We start from the raw sequence: 18,689 nt of genomic DNA on the forward strand, positions 1-18,689 counted from the left end.
CATTGTATCCACCCATGCTTTCCACACTGTATTGACAATTTATAGGCCTACACAGCCGCATAGATGTTCCTGTTTAGTTCATGGCTGTAGAGTAATAGTCTATTGGTATCAATTTGTCATATCCGTTGACCGTGATAACAAGAAATCTACATAGATGAAGTCAAATATCAAAAGTGGTCCATTGCCTATCTCATTGTAATCTGCTTACCTTTCCAGCGTCCCCAGGTATATGACACAATTATTCAAAATGATGGAAGAAGTTGGCATATTCCAGTAGATGATGGATCACTACATGAACAATGGAAGTTACCACATTTATGGCTGTGTAGTACTACTGTGAACTGACTGATTGCTACATGAACAATGGAAGTTACCACACCTATGGCTGTGTAGTACTACTGTGAACTGACTGATTGCTACATGGACAATGGAAGTTACCACATCTATGGCTGTGTAGTACTACTGTGAACTGATCACTACATGAACAATGGAAGTTACCACATCTATGGCTGTGTAGTACTACTGTGAACTGATCACTACATGAACAATGGAAGTTACCACATCTATGGCTGTGTAGTGCTACTGTAAACTGACTGATTGCTACATGGACAATGGAAGTTACCACATCTATGGCTGTGTAGTACTACTGTAAACTGACTGATTGCTACATGAACAATGGAAGTTACCACATCTATGGCTGTGTAGTGTAGTACTACTGTCAAATGACTGATTGCCACATGAACAATGGAAGTTACCACATCTATGGCTGTGTAGTATGCACCCTGTAATCTTTTTTTTATTACATCATTCTCACAAACCAGAGCTGATATTTTTTCTGTGACACTGCCAAATATCAAGATGATCACTACATGAATCACAAAATTCAAACCCTTTCTCAGTTGAGAATCGAGAAACTATATCCCTGGTTAGCTTCCAAGTTTTTCATAATAGGTATCAAAATAATAATTTCAAATGGCAGCAGAATATGGTGTTAACTCTACGAGTGGAAAAGACTGTTGATTTCCTTGAAAACAACATGGTGAACCCCCAAATATCTTTTATCACTGCACAAGGACCAGAAACAAGCTCTCACGAGGCAAAATTTGGAGAAATTTGAAAAACTTTGATTTTCATTTTTGATTCCCAAGGCACAGCTATGAAGTAGTATGGGCAACTAAAACACAACAACCAACATTTCATATTTTAAGCTTCCAATATAATAATATTCAATATTTTTATTGCAATACCAATTTTCATTCCCATGTTGTACAACAATTCAGTACATAAAATCCACCTGCTGAAATATTGCTTCAAGGTATTTCTGCCAGAACTAACCACCCCATTCATGCTAATCAAAAACAAATAAAGCATACTTGACACTTTAGAAATTACAAACATACAAGTCTATAGATATTGCCCGATGATTAATGAAATGCAAGCTAGAAAGAGTTACAAGGCCTACAAAAGTTAGTTATTAAAGAAATTCTATAATGGCGCTTACTGAACAGTGTATGCTTGATTCTAAGAAGGTATGAGGTAATTTAAATACTCAGACCACGAACGTCTTTTTAGTGGTTTAATATCAGGTGCTAATATATGATCAAAATTAACTGAGCATTTTTGAGTCACTTTTAATATGTACATTTGAATATTTTACTTTTAGTTTAGTTTAGTTTCAATGCCCCAAGTCATGCCAACCATTCCCTTTGTACACTCTTGCACCATGCACTATAGGTATGTCCCATCACTTTAAACTAAAATTACGAAAAGTACAGGTACATCATTTTACCTATTTCGACACACATTGAAATTTGAATGCATTTTCATGCTAGAACTGCAAGATCTGAGACGGTGACAGTCCATGTAGATGTGTGTGTAAATTGACCATTGACTGAGTTACTAGTATTACATCACAGAACACTCAAAAACCACGACAACATGAAATGTTACTGATTAATCCTTTTTCTCCCAAGGGGGTGTTATATGTAAAGTAATTACTAGTTGGGAGAAAGAGGATTACATGTGTAAGGTGGGAGTAGAAGACATTGGAGTAATCTATCTGTGGATTGACCTAACCATAGACCCTACACCATGTAGGGTGTAGGGTCTATGACCTAACAAACTGTTCTGTATAAGTTAGTATGACATGTTATGTACAGATTACATTGTTCCTAATAAACTTTCTGTATATTAAACATAATACTACATATGTACAGATTACATCGTGTATCTATATCATGCCAGAAGTTGATTTTCCGGTTCCAAGATGCATTGCATGAGAGGGCGTCACTTATGTTGTTACTTTGTTTTGTCTTTATTACGTTTGAAATAACATTTTCATCAAGAAATGATGGAAAGACATGTTGACCTCTTTGAGTACGAGTGATTTTATAGAACAATGACCAAATGCCATCAATGACAGAGAGGGATTTTACAGGTGAACACTGTGGTGCAGTCAGGTGACAACCATCCCTCTGAGTAGTGCGTGCAAACCCCTCAGCGCGTACACAATACATGGCATTGTATGGAGAGACACACAATGCATCTTGAAACCAGCAACAGGGTCTATACAAATGAATGTAGGACCAGAATATGACGGCCTCTTTCAAACTATAATTGTAATACTTAAGCTAGTTGGAAACCAATTATTATAGAACCACTGTATAGAATGACAATCTTTGAATCACTTGAAAGCTTTACAAGCGAAATTCTGCTTGTAAGAATCATTTAAAATAAATGTTCATGTGGTTGACACAGAGGCCCAGAATTACATGTATAGGCCAAAATAAATCAGTAACCATTAAAAACAAATTACAAAAAAAAAATGATTATAATATAAAGAAATTGATACATTACATTGTAAAAGAAATCGGGTAGTTTCAGCATTTATTTATACTGCCACGTTATTTGAATTTGTTTGAATAATTACAAGCACACAGACAGCATTGTTAAATATCTTATGGATGGTCGCACGATATCACACAAACTCGAAATACAAACTTTGTCCATGTAGGGGTCTGGCATCAATGCGATTGCAGAACTTTATTTTTGCATTTCTAATGAAATGTAGAAAACTTTCACATCTTCAACGACAACAGGTACAGTTTACTGCTAATGTGATATACAGTGCTGGGTAGCCAGTTAATATTTTTAAGTGTTTACTATGTTTTTACAGTGCATCGATCGTAGTGGTGTGACTGCTACAATTTTCATCATGGTTTAATTACAACAGTGGCAATGTCGCATTTGTGAATGTTCCCTTAGGGGAAGGTTTTTTTTGGCCAAAATGAACTTAAGTTCGTTTATTAACATTGCATGAATTTGTGCAACTGTCCTTTCATAAACATCAAAAACAAGGACTTTGGAATTGCCATTGAATCAACGGTACTTGGTACTCTAGCAAAGTATAACATACATGTTGTCCAGCCTACTTAAAACCACTATAGGCTAAAACATCCAACAAATTTCTTCAAGTATACGACTGTTTAACTTAAGTTTTTGATGCGATATAAAATACAAGTAAATAAATAATACCACCAATACAGAAATATATTACATATTATTAAAGGTATGTACTCTACATACATGCGTGTGCACGTCTAGGCTTTGCTGTTTGATTGTTCTGTTTGTGGGGGCAATGTAGGACTCTTTGGTTTGTTCTTTGATTTGTTGTGTGCGTAAATTCTCAAGAAGAGTGCAAAGAAGACGACAAGAACACCCAGTATACCAATAAGTGAGAGGGGATGACCGTAGATGATACAAGAGAGAAGAATGGCTAGTGCTTGTCTGGTTGTCATTATTATAGTAAATATAACGGCACCAAACTCACTTATAGTGTAGAAGATGAACAACTGGCCTGTGGCTGAACATATTGATAACATGGTAACGTGGAATGTAAATAAACTATATTTTGTCATGAACCATATTGCTTCAAAGAAACCACCTTGTTCTAATAACGAACCACTGGTAAAAATACAGGAAAATAAATTGACGCCAAACATCATTTGCATACTGGACACTTTGTAGCGTTTGAATAGTTCAGACTGCCAATTAGATGTGAAGCTATCAAAGGTCATGTACCCTACCAGGATGATAACGCCTGACATGGTTGTAACGCTTGTGCTTGACGTTTCGCTGCCCTGCGACAAGAGAAACATTGCGACACCGAACGAAATGAGAACAGCTGTGAGGTATTCATAATATTCATAGGATTTATGTGAGACAACTTTGCCCATCAACATGACTGGGATGATTTTAGAAGCCTTGGCAATGACTTGAATTGGGAAGCTCACATATTTGAGAGCTTCGTATTGACACCAGCTACTAAGAATGTTGGAAAGCGAGGAATACGAGTACTTATATAACGGTGCTACATGTCTGGGTTGTTTCGTGAACATTATAACAAGTCCAGCTGTGACGAAAGCAAGGATGCGGTTCATGAACACCAAGAATTGCGAGTTCTTGAATCGTGCAGAATCTCCTTCTGAGCCGTAGTCATGGGCCATGATACGTTCCTGTAGAACACCCCAAGTTAAGTAGGATCCCTGTAGGCCTGCTACACATATCATTAGAATCACAGCTCTCCTTGATTTGCTCTGCAATAAATACACAAAATAAGTCAATACCATAAGTCATAAAAAGAAAATCACCTAATATTGAAAATAAGGACATTATTTTATATTTCCCCTACTCTGGTTTCACACCTTGCACCCATTTCTGAATGAAGCATCACATAGAGCTATACAAAATTACACGAAAATGAAGCAGCAAGTTCATGAGATCCAAAGAATTACAACTGCCGACATCAGACCGTAGACGAACAGAACCTGTTACAAACAGGGAAAGTAAACAAATGAATTGGATTAATATTATTTGACACAGCATGTTGGAACAGCAGAGACTTGTATTACATGCCAAGATTTTATAAGAACAGTTTTATGGCCACTTTACATAATAGTTCATGTTTACAACCAAATTTCCAATTCTCTTGGCATTTCATGTACACATACATGTAAAGAAGACATACATTTGTAAAACTTTTTCTATCTATGATGGTGTGTATTATATATATAAACAAAAGTATATGCTGTTCCAACATACTGTGCCAAATGTTATTAATCCAATTCATTTGTTTACTTTCCTTGTTTGTAACAAATTCCGTTTGTCCATGGTCTGATGTCTAAAGTTGTACATCATTGAAAACAGAAAAAAAAGAAAGAACTACATGTGTATCTGAAACAGTTGAAAATGCCTTCATCTCTCTCTCACCCTCGCTCTTTTTTTCTCTACCCACACAAATAGTCCAATGAACAAATTATACCGAAAATGTAGCTATTATAAAATCTGCTGGGGAAAGGGTGACCAGCGCCTGTCAGTAGTACTACATCACATACTGGCAAACGGTTGTAATTGGTTACTTCATTCAGTTTGCTACTAACTCAATGTCTAGTCTTACAGTAAATCACTCGATAACACAATAACATCAAGTTTATATCAACACTCCAATAGCATTAAACTACCGCTGATGGTAAGAACAGAATGTCGTGCTAGAGAAAGCTATATCACTATACGATGGAAAGAAAGTGATCACAGAAAACAATCCACATGTAAAGTTTCTAGATTATTAGTATTACTTCACATTCTGTACAGTACTTTTCTGTATTGACAATGATGTGCCCTTTAAGCCAATTTGCCAGACACCAGAACTTGGTTTTCTCCCATCCCTTGCTATGTGGTAACATGAAAGAAAACATGTTATCATTTGCACCCATAACAAAACATCTTGTCTTTCTATTGACAATTTGACAATTTCATATGCTGCACATGAATTCATCTTACATGCGATTCCACACAACAGAAAACTGTACAGCATCATTTGCATACAATTTCAAGAGTCTAATTTACCTTTTGTGGCTCAATGGAAATTTTAGACGGCCCTTCCTCCACAGAAACTTTTTCTTCATCAGCACCATAGACACATAGTTTTGTAACATCATGTAGAACTCCTTGACCAAGCGCTATAGTGGAAAAAAGAACCAGAATTGTCAAATCATGTCCCTATCCTTCAATGGTATCATTAGGATGGTTTAAAACCACAGATAACTGACAGGATAACAAGAAATAGAAAAAAAGGAAGAAAAGCGAGCTGACTTTTGTACCACTGCTACTTGACACCACCCTTCCTACCCCCAGCAATATCATCAACTATCAACAGACCTCCTGTAAATGGAGGGAGGTAGTGTTGTTTTTGTACGTCTGTCTGTCTCTGTCCATCCATCCGTGTGTATGTGTGTGTGTGTGTGTGTGTGTGTGTGTGTGTGTGTGTGTGTGTGTGTGTGCGTATGTGCACACGCGAGTGTATGGCTGAGTGTGTCTGTGAACATGATATATCAAAAACCGGCTCCAATTCTTATGAAAATTGTGACATGCATATGTTAAGGTAATTACAAGAACTGATTAGATTTTCGTACAAAACATATGCATATCAATGAATCATTTGCATAAATAATGAATTTTGATCAGAACAAGATCTTGAGAATGAAGGCTTGAAATTACATGCAACATTTGATATTTCTGTAATCATGTATTATGTCTGATGTTTAAGATAAATAATCTTTGCATGTTCACTCTATTTTATTCCCTTTGGATGATTCACCTACATCAGTATATAATATCAGTCCTCATACAGTATCTCTGAGTCAAATCAAGCAATCTTCATTTGCAAATCTTATGCAACAAATGAAAACTGTTCCCTTACAGGAGGTAGTCAGTTTACATCTGGTAATACAATAATATCAAAACAGAATGAAATACCAGTGAACTTTTACTTGTAGAAATCTACTACGGAATAATTATTAAGGCTGTACAGACTTGCACAGATATAATGTACCCCTTACAGAGCTGCTTTACTCTCTCCCACCTTGCTAAACTGAATAAGTTGCTAGGAGAATTCTGATCATCTGAAGCTATGGCAACGTTGCCTATGGTCCCATACTCTTAGCTCTGCACACATAATAACTGATATTTTAAATATCATATTGTCAAAGGTTGAACACAATCATCTTACAAACTGTAACGTTATACATTGATTTGACCTTGTGCATTTTCAAGATAATATACATCATTTTTATTACTAGGCAGACTGACTTTGCCGTTATGCTGAAACTGTAAACCCAATATAGCAAAATACACACGTCACCATGAAGTAACCTAGGTAACTCTACACGGCCTTCCTTGCACATATTGATGTCAAATTACCTCCCATAAATAATTTGTTGTAGGAAACAGTTCTGAAATAAGCTTTGATATGTTCACAACAGACAATTATGATAACTACCGGTACGTGCTGGCGACCATGTATGTATATTCAACATACCACCAATGGCATATAGCACAACTATGCAGTTTTTAAAAATGTTTATCCACATGCTGATCCATGCTAGGTATGTGTTCATTTGCTGCATGATTATCCAGTTGCCTGCCTATCCACCTCTGTTGTTATCTTTGCAATGCACATGATCATTTGGCTGTTGCTATGGGCGTGGTCATGTTGCTACACATATCTGCATACATTTTTTGAATGTTTGTTCACTTGCCTATGAATTTTTGATGTTATCTTTATCTTTGCAATATACATCATCATTTGGCTGTTGCTATGGGCATGGTCTTGTTGCTAGGCACATTTACATGCATTTTTTGAATGTTTATTCACTTGTCTATTAATCCCTGTTGTTATCTTTGCAATATATGCGACCATTTGACCGTCGCTATGGGCATGGTTTGTTGCTAGACATATTTACATATACTTGTTGAAAGTCTGTTCACTTGTCTAAGAATCCCTGTTATCTTTGCAGTCATGGTTGCTAGGGCAATTGTGTCAAAATGTTTTGAAAAAAATCAGCAGAATATTACTTCTAGAAACATCTCACCAAATTTCAGTCTCACTGACTTAGTACTTTTTGAGATACAAGTTTTTGACCTAAAATCACATTTTTACACTTACTAATTGCATATCACTGATGGGATCATTATAAATATTTCTTTATCTGATACACCCCAAAATGCATCCCCATTAAATTTCAACCTATAAATCTGCTCATCAGTTTTGGAAGTAAAGATTTTTGACCAAAAAGACACAGTTTTAGCCGTAATTTGCATATTACTGATGGAATCATCATGTTATGAAGAAATCTTAATCTATACACCCCTAAGAATGTTTCAGACCAATCTGCCAAGTAGTCTTTGAGTTTAAGTTTTTTGACCAAAAATGACATTTTTTGACCCAAATCATACACCTGTGATGCTATCATTTTGCTTTGAACAATTTCCCAACTAGACACCAAAAGTAATGTCCCATAAAATACCAAAGCAGTTGGTCTGGCGGTTTTGAGATGAAGTTGTACACAGACAGACCGACAGACAGACACCGCTTGATGGCTATAGCACTACTGCACCTAATCAGTTAAGTTGTTAAGTTGTGCTAAAATGAAATCTAATTGAGGAAAGACAAGGTCACATGTGTAGTAGTTGAATCCAGGTCCCCTGGACAGTGTTTCCTCTGGGTCAAAAACTTTACTAGCAATTTGGCTAATTTGCCTCAAAATTTATAAGCCAAACCAGACTTTCAATTAGCCAAACTTTCGCGATAAAAATGAACCTATACAAATACAGACAATAACGTAAACTTGTATGTTTTTACTCTGTTTATTTACATACATTTTTCATGTCATGTTGGCAAACGTACGGTGCTCATCTTTGCTTCGAAGTTGTAACACAACCATCTAGGCGTTAGTCAGTTCTCATTGTAACTATTTTCTAAATCTCAATGTGCAGTGTGACCTGTGAAATTTGAATATGACCCATCATATGCACAACGTTTCAACAGTTTCATGTGCCCCATGACTATTTCCTGACGTGGAGAGCACATCTTGGGTAGTTTAGAAACTACGCGATATTATCATTACTTATCCACGTGATTGGTTACTTATTAACAGATGTGGTTAGACAGGGTTTACGGCCATTATGCGAAGCATCTTCCCTCACGAGTGATGATCAAATGGTCCACATCGTTGGACAGTCTATGCTGAAAACTTCACTTAGATAAATTCAAACTGCCACGTCACCATTTCATTCTCACTAAAACTGAAACTTTTTCTTTTTGAGCTTCGTTACTAGATCGAACGTATTACATGAATTTACCGTTCACTACACCATGCTCGTCTTCTTCGTCTGAGGTGAATATGGTTCGCACGTTATGTATGATCGTTCAAGAATAAATGAATATCTTCGTGTATTATGAGTAAACAGTTCTCCTGCATAGTGGAAGGGCTCGGTAAAGACGACTCATATTCCATCGCCCCTTGCATGTGACGAACTACTTGATCAAATTTTACAAGGATGGATCGCATGATCAGATGCTAAAAGTTTTACACAACAGAACTTACAAGTTTGTTGGATGGGACGTTTATTTGCATGATGTAACAATTTTAAGATTTGTTTAACTTTTGAGGAACGCACAATGTGTACACTTCCTTCTAAATGTAATACAATGTAGTTTAAATTACGGATATTCCAAGTTGCGACAAAGAAACCACAAGCATTACGCACAGATTTTCTGATGCCCTATTCTAAATTGGCTTCGCAAGTTTGGCTAATTATATCAAAAATATTCTTGCCAAATGCAGATTTTATTCGCATTTTGCAATTTGGCGAGTGGGCAGCAGAAACACTGCCTGAATATGAGCCAGAATGTTCTGACCAGCTCACCTAACATGTCAACTAGTCGATTCTGTGCATCATCCTGATGTGTACCCTTTCTCTTTCTCACTCAGGTGAGAAGATAACTCTTTAACTTCTAGCCTTTTATATAATTTTCAGTGTACAATGGGAACTTGAAATTGAAAAACAAGAGAATCTATCATTATGTAGATCAGTTATAATGCTATGGGGAAATTAGGAAAAAGATGAAAACTAATATATAAATAATAAGTCCTCCATATGTCAGTTGACTGCATGATTTATCTTCACTAGGCCTAACCCAACTCCTATATTTCACCAACCTGTCACTGAAAATAGCAAACGTGTCCAAAACAAAAAATACATGTACCACAAAGAAAACATGACACACATTTACTACTTGAAATTTGCTTTAACTTGTCAACAAAAAGGTACCTGTATAAATGTACTTGGTGATACATCATGGTTAAAACTGACCAAGTCACCAATAACTTCATTTGTACTTCACTAGTAAATTCTAAGTATACAATAACACTGCGTGTCTACATCATACATGCATATCCTGTAGTAAGACAGTATTACAACATTGAAGTGAAAAAGGGACACCTCTTCATTTTTTACGAAAATAGTATTGTAACACTAGTGAAAGGGAAATTTTTGTTGGATGAGATAGAGATACCTTTTCGTTTTGTACGAATATAGTATTGTAACACGGCAGTGAAAGGGAAATTTTTGCTGGGTGAGACACCTCTTCATTTTCATTAAAAATAGTTCAGCCACTTCATTAAATTGTTTGGTTTACAATCAAAGTAACTAAAGTTTTGTAGTATAAAATGACAATATATTGTTCATGGTGTTTAAGTGTCCTTATCTATATACTGACGAGCTAAATTTTGCCTAACAAGGTACATTATACATGTACAGAGGGATCTGAACCCTCTTGGTAGAGAGAATACCACACCTGTAGTTAAATGTCATTCTCATAGAACTTTTCTTTTTTAATGTCATATTTTTATACCTAATTTGCACATCATTTATGGGATCACCTTGTCATAAATGATCCTTCATCTCCCGATACATCAAATTTCAGGCTTATCTGCCGAGCAGTTTTGGTATTGAAGTTTGTTACCAAAAAGTCACAATTTTTAACCTAAATCACACATCTATGGTGCAATCATTAATGCAGTTGTGCAAAAAAAAAGTTTCTTTTTGACCATTTTGATAGTAAATGCTTACAGTAGTCAGTTTAAAACCGAATGAAAATGTGACACCATAAATCTGAACAAAATTGTTCTGTTTCTAATAGGACTATAAATATCCCCTTTGTGTCACCCTGTGTCAACACAGAAAAGTTTGTATTCCCTTGTTAGCTAAGAATGTATTTAACTCTTTTATAAAGTACAGTCTGTCACGACCATGGTGAACTAAAATCTACCAACTGTATTCATCATACTCTACAGCCCGAGTGTCGATGTGGCATCATATTGTCCATTCATAACTTTTATCTAGGACAGCTGACACATGTGCTACTATATTAATCTAAGATTTCAATTCAATCACAGCATTTGAATGGCAATAGAATTCAAATCTGTCTATTTCCCTCTACAAAACATTTCACAGCTTGTCATACTTCTCTACATATCATCATACAGTGACATCATGGGACATCAATCAAAAGACCATAAAGTAGGGGATGCATGTAACAGGTTGGGGTACTATTACATTACATGTAACCACTCTGCAACTTAAACCTCAATATCATATTTTATCAGTTTGGCCCCAATACGTGCGATTATATTTTTTCGCTGCCCCAATATATGTGTTTGTGTCTGGGGATTGCGGCTACTTATCCAACATGTCTTTTGATAATTTAATATTATGTACTGCTGTCAAGATATGGGTGATTGTGTCCATGGACTGGGAGACGCTGACCTTGGCATGAGAAGGGTAGATAACCTTTCAATACCAATGCCACGTTACATGTATCATGTCATATGAATGTAGAAATGATGACAAATGTATAGATACTTAATTCTTTTAACCATGACTTTTCATCCACTTTTTATTGTCAGATTAAGAGGGTATCTTGCAAAAATTGCAATATTTGGTCCAAGGGCAATATAACTCACTTGACAACTATGATGGCAAGATAAAATGAAGGCATGTATTTGTAATGCAACCAGTGATCATTTACAAACATTGGAAGCAAAGAGAGATATATTGTTTTGAGTGACTGCATGAAAATTAATACTAGCGTCAATTTTCTGATACATTTTGTATTTCACAATAAGGATATTTTAATTGGTTTAACACTTTGAAAATCAAGAAATGTCATGGCAAAACAGCATACACATCACCAATTGTTTTGAAGAAATTGAAAATTTCTTACACTGGGTACAATTTACAGGTGTTTACTGTTATAACAGTACAGTCTACATCACAACATGCTTTCTTTTTTTGCTCAATGCAAATAACTTGGTAAACTTCAAATTTTGCATGTCAACATTTTGTAACATAACAAATTTAAAAAATAAATCAGTTACCCAAGTGGTATTAAATTCTAAATTATGAACTCACCTCCTTTCTCCAAGAAGTTTGTTTTCTGAATGTACCTAATGACTAGTGCAGCAGGAATGATGATGGAGGCATATCCAGCTAAATTTAAGAGTAGACGAAACACCCAAAAATCTAAGAGACTACCTTCTTCAGCACTACGTTTACTAATATTATGATCAGCGTTGTCCACTTCTTCAGCTACAACTACACTAGCTGCCAGAACTCCATAAACTATTAACCTGTAAGAGAAACAATACTGTAAGTAAATAAGTGACAGCTGCAATGGTAAGAAGCAGACCTCACAATGCTTGCTATGTTTTCTGCGTTTTACCCTAAATTTTGAGATAAGATTACACAAATGACAAAATTCACTTTTAGTTTATGACACCCACTGAAACAAAAAAACTCCTTTGGGCTGTAAAATGCAATTCTTTGGCAGTGCCAGTCCGTAATATGCAATCACTGCCAAACCACTGCATTTTACTGTCTACACTGTACATTCCCCTGTGTATATGGATAAATGATGTCAAATTAGGAGATTAAAATTTGAATGAGAAAACATCCGAAAAAAGTACAGAAAACATAGGTTATAAACAAAATTTTGCTATCTAATTCTTGTGGCTCTGCAGTGCAGATGTGAGAACACTGGATTTAATCATGACATCGGCCTTTAAGACTTCTCTTTTCCAATCTCATTCTGTTGGGATTTTGTAATGTTTAATATTTCAAAACCATTTACACATGAACATGTACATTGAAATGTACAAGTGTATTACATAACAAGAAAGTATAACAAAACAGAAATTACGACTTAAAACAGCAATGGTTTGCCATGTTTCTGCATGAATGCATGTACTTTCTCCAATGCTGCAACAGTCTTATGGAATGGTCTACCTCTTGACATCAGACAGTGTGATGAACTATCACGTTTAAAAACTAAAAAGTTAAGCCTCACCTTTTCAGAAAGGCATTTTTATCATGTGACTTTTATCATGTGATTTTTATCACAAGTGACTTTTACTGTAAGTGACTCTTTTATTAATATTATGTTTGATTGTTATTACAGGTGATGCTTTATAGTGACTTTTTACCAGTGATTCTTGTTCATCATTAGTGACTTTTATTACATGGGACTCTTTCATTGTCAGTGTGACTCTTTTAGTGTGTTTTCCACTAGCAGTTTTAATCACTGTTGTAGTGTTCAGCTCCTATTAGTGCTATTATTATTTATTATTTGCATGACAAAGGGTATCCTACCTGGTAGTTTAGCGCAAGATTGTACATGCTCTCGTTGACATTTCTGTATAACAGTAACTTCTGTTCTCATAGTCAATGAAACTAATTATCATAATTTGACATGTACTCTGAATGATACAAATGTACATGTGAGGATAGGATCAAATATAAAGATACTTAGTTAAACAGAAAGGTTATATGTGATAGTATAATATATTATAAAGACAAATGCTTGAATTATGTGCCTGTGTCTTTTTTCTTCTTGAACTACTTTACAAATTATCATTTTTACACCTTTGTGCCAGGTTTGAATGAAATCGGATATTGCATGGCAGAGAAATGACATAATATGGACAGTTGCATGCAGGAATGTATGCATAGTTATGTATATGTACATACACAAACATGCACAGACAAAACCCATTGTAATAGCACAACAATACTACAATAAAAACCAAATTGTTGAAAAGTTAATACTGTTGAAGGCCATTAAACTACGTCTGCTACACCATGTTATCGTAAACCCACCTTCACATATACACTGAATACAACAATTTCTTACATTTAAATGACCAAATACAAATGCAAGTGATTTTGTTGATAACAAAACCTGTGCAAATAAATCTAAGACAGTTCACCACAATATCATCATACATCCTTTGGTATAGTCAAGTTGGGACTTGATCCTACCAATACATCCCTTCCACACTGTCCAGCAAAGAGCTATGTAACAAGCTTATTTCAATCCTACAGTAGCACGCCAGCACAGTGAATACCAAATAAAACATCAGGTCCAGCAGTCACATATTAGTGATCGATCGACCACTTGTATCACGTCATCTCTTTAATGACTTTTCCCACATGTGAACATTTCACCAAATTTTGCCCCTGTCACTCGTGTTGTACAAACTTTAATAGTGACAACCCTACGTGCAACAAGGCGTGATGATTGCTAATATCTGATAGCTCTGTATGTAATTCTTTTGTTATTGGAGCAAAAGCATTTTGCTTTGGCACTCGATATAGGCAGGTTACATTGCTTTTCACAGGATGGCGTTGAGCGAAACGCGTACACCATGTACACCGTCTGCAAGCAGGACTACGTAGGTGTCGATCAGACTGAGTGAAGTGTCTGCATTATCATGGTTATTGTACTGACCGTTGCACAAAATACAACTCATTTTTAGTGCAACTCAATTTCTAAAGCTCACTAAATGCATCTTGTGAAATTCAGAACTGACATAAAGTCAGGAAACCAGGACTTCCATGAAATAGTGATGGACATCAACTACATGACGTCCTTGCAATTTACTCTATCCATATTGTGATTTATCAATAAAATTACATGTATTAGTACCATTGAATTATCATACATTCAAATCTTATTTGTATTGAAACTTAAGAGCTTCCATACTTCTCATCCTACAATACATGTTAAATACTAATGCGGTATTAAAACTGTAACTGTCAAAAATAATAGTCTATCATATTCACTGGAATGTTCACGTCATGATTCATGCATGATTGACCTCAACAAATTCTACTAAATCCACAGATGTCATATATAATCTAAAGGTATCCTAGCTGAGCTCCACCCCATCCATGATCCTGCTAACAAATTTTTATCCTAGGTAATAAACAGTGACAGTAATACAAGTAAAATTTGATACTTTTGTGATACTCTTCAATTATAATTAAAATATGTATATTGTGTAAATATAAATTTGAATTGTAATTAATTCAAAAAGATAATTAACTTTAATAGAGATATTGTCTTTGACACAGCTACAGTTTTTAATTAAAATAATTGAAATGAAATGAAAACAGCTCATTTGTCTCCCACTATCTAAACTATCTATTAGTGAAAGATATCATCTTGTGGCACTGATGACTATTTTGCATATTAATTTAGCATTTTAAATATATTAGTTTCACTCGGTCTTTATAATTCAAACATTGACTGAATTAGTAAATACTTCAGTCCTGTGATGTCATAATCATACATTATGCTAGGTACTGTATGAATCCCTGCCCATTCTACACACACCAATATTTCATTAAATTATAACAACTCATACCATTTCATTATTCACAATGAGAAAGCAAGAGAAAGAGAGAGTTTCTGGTCATACCGTTTTAACCCTAACACAGTTGGACTTCTTGTTTTCAATTCATATGTAATAGGTAGCAGTATTATACTGATATACCACTTGTGGTTTTAAATCATCTAATCATAATATTTACATCTCATTAAAAATTTAAAATGCAAACAATTATTAATAGACAGCAAACATGAATGCTTTTTGTCAAATCCACTACATATTATTTTTGTCACGTCACAATGTGTCAGTCTGGTATATTATTTTTGTAACTGCTTTCACTTGTACAAATTACTAGCACGTGTATTAGTACATGTACCAGTACTTTTAACATAAAAGTGAGAGAAAGCCCTTTTGGTTCAATCGTATATATATATAGTAATCCATACATACCATTACAATTGTCCTTTGATAAAGGGGCACAAGCAGAGTTTCGGGTGCAATTTATGCTACATATTCAAAAGTTACTTGTGAATATTCTATTTATTGAAGCCTACTTACAATTCTCTTTCTACCAGTGAACCAGCAGGGTATTTATTTATACATTACATGTACCGGCTCCCTGTAGCGACCCCCCCCCCCCAGCATAGTGGTTAGCACTCAGGATTGGCAGTCGGGAGGTCATGGGTTTGATTCCCACTGGAAACTTGGGATTTTTTTCTGACCAACCCAAAACCCATGAGTAACAGACTTGATTGGTAGGCTGTTTCACTCAGCCGTGTCTCACTCACATGACAAGTGCAAATTTGGGGGACTCTTGGAAAAGTAGGGGACGATTACTCACGGGGCCCGCAGGTGCTATGTTTACCAGGCCTGGGTGACTCCAGGATAGCCTGTGGACTGACTGGGAAAGCCTTGACAGTTCCACAGCAACGTGCGTGATACAGAGCGTGCTACATGTAGCCCTCTCACGTAGTCCCAAACCTGAATGACACTGTAGCATTATGTGTGATTGTGTGTATCTGTCTGCAGAGCAATTCCCAGCACAAAAATTTTATATAAAAAAAAAAGGAACCTATTAGTACATAAAAAACTAGAAGCTGGGAAAAACAGGAATTTGCAGTGCACTACTGAGATATAACTTATAAGCGATCCAATGACATAGTTTTTCAATACATTAAAAAATATCAAGGAAATCCTTACTATGCAATCAACTGTTCTAACAATCCAAGAAGACGTCATTTCATAGAAGGTATGTATCAACATTAAACATTATACTTGAATAGCTTAATTGAGGTTTTATGTTAAGTATTTTCACTTGAGTAAAACTTAAATGGTTTGTTGTAAACTCAACTTCCGATATTCTATATGAAACTTTATTTCACTGAAGAAAAGCGCTTAAAACATACCATAGCTAAAACACACCAAAAAAAATGATAAAAATACACATAAAAATGGAATTACAAAACTATCAGGTCTCAAAAAAGACGAGCTGACAATACTACACATGTAAAAGTTACAAGCACTTAAAAATAGAGAAAATCTCTATACAATTTAAAATTCCTCAAGCAGAGGATTGTATCAGAATTTAGCACTGCTAAAATGAGACCAATACGACTGTTTCTTTAACATTAAAATAAAAAGAGAACACTAGCTTTCCTCTTAGCACCCCAAAAGTGGCGACACAAACATTGAGCTTGCACTACATGCAGGAAAACAACTAAAAGCCACAATTTCAAGAGGTGAGTTGAGGTAGCTGCAACAGTTACAGCTTTGCTTTTTTTCACAATGGTTTTTTAATTTTTTAATGTACTTTTTGCATTTTTTACTTCTTTTTATCCTGTCGAAAAAAATCAAAGTTTTCTGGTATCATAAAAAAGAAAGCCATCGTATCTACTGCAGTAGTGTTGTTCCTTTACCCAAATACACAGGGTGGCCTAGACAAATAGTTGTGGGCCGTCATACCCCCCTCCCCCATAAAAAAAAATCTTTAAAGTCTGAAGAGGACTGGTAAAGAAGCCAACAGACGTCTTCTCTTTCAAAATCAAAAGTTTTTATTTGTTTCAATTGTATTTATTTTCTATTTAGAAAAACGTCAATATTTACATTAGTGCGTAATACAACCGTGACTGGAAGCAAGATAAGATTCTAAAACGTAGTGTTGAGCTTGAGGTAATTATTTCTAATTTTCTCCAATGTAGGTAGATATTAATTTACGATACGTCATTCATATCTGTACTCAGTGCTTCTCTTCGAAGCGTTTTACAAGCACCCATGGTTTTTAATACAATATTATTTCATTGTCAGAAGTACATTGCAATCTTCATGACAACTATTAGCATTACTCACAAATCAAAGAGTGACCCACCCAGCAATGTCGATGTCACGAAGTCAAGATATCATCGAATACAAATAGTGACTGTCTGCAATGCAGAAGATTATTCAGTGACACAAACTTTTGTGTACACCCGTTATGAACGACTGTCATCAACACGGTGTGGCTATTGTACTTTTCATTTATTTATCGCCGTATCAGACACAGTTGTGATTGTTGCCACGTCAGATTGTCAAATTTATTTGTAATAAAACAGACAGCAGAAATACTAACACGCCAAACTAAAAACCTGTGGCCTTCAAAAGTAGATACCCGTTCTTACCTTATTAATATACTACCATTTCTATGATCCATGACTATTGGTGAGTACTCGAGAAACGCTAAAAGAAAAGATACCGCAACGTGAGAGACGTGGAAAGGGCTTCCTGTTCTTGAACATGCGTCTGTGTCTAGATAGTACTAGTAGATGAACGACAGGTTGTTTGGATTAAGTGTAGCCTTTGTACTCGTTACCGGAACTATATAATTACGCAAAAGAAATGAAGTTCTGATGATCTAGCTCTCTGTCAGTATGTGTAAACGAAGGATAGACATCACATTCGTGAAGTTTTGCTATTTTTACTGATTTTATTGGGTTGAAATTACTGATAGTATTAAATCATTTCATTGACAGTTCTGATCAGCTGTGCGAGTAGATTCATCAATATGTAAACCGTCGAAAGTAATTTCAATTTTTGCCAGTGGTGGCGCAATTAAATCGGCTAAAGTTGGTAAATTCTGCCTTGTTT

The 18,689-nt window shown here is 35.5% G+C and overlaps 2 protein-coding genes across 2 annotated transcripts in view; one reads left to right on the forward strand and one right to left on the reverse strand.

Annotated features, from left to right (window-relative positions):
* LOC144450018 (mitochondrial ribonuclease P catalytic subunit-like) overlaps window positions 1-2,140 on the forward strand; it is a 15,748-nt gene extending 13,608 nt beyond the window's left edge. The window contains exon 7 of the mRNA XM_078140587.1: window positions 217-2,140. Coding sequence (XP_077996713.1) covers window positions 217-345 — 129 coding nt within the window. The 3' untranslated portion in view covers window positions 346-2,140. The remainder of the gene's footprint in view (window positions 1-216) is intronic.
* LOC144450029 (adenosine 3'-phospho 5'-phosphosulfate transporter 1-like) lies at window positions 1,148-18,354 on the reverse strand. Its single transcript, XM_078140598.1, has 4 exons — window positions 18,224-18,354; window positions 12,313-12,530; window positions 5,905-6,017; window positions 1,148-4,595 (listed from the first exon to the last, which is right to left on the reverse strand). Exons 1-4 carry the CDS (start codon window positions 18,253-18,255, stop codon window positions 3,600-3,602), a joined length of 1,359 nt encoding a protein of 452 aa, XP_077996724.1. The 5' UTR covers window positions 18,256-18,354; the 3' UTR covers window positions 1,148-3,599.
* Between the last annotated feature and the right edge of the window lie 335 nt (window positions 18,355-18,689).

Source organism: Glandiceps talaboti, chromosome 2 (assembly GCF_964340395.1).
Source record: "Glandiceps talaboti chromosome 2, keGlaTala1.1, whole genome shotgun sequence".
Lineage (NCBI taxonomy): Eukaryota > Metazoa > Hemichordata > Enteropneusta > Spengelidae > Glandiceps > Glandiceps talaboti.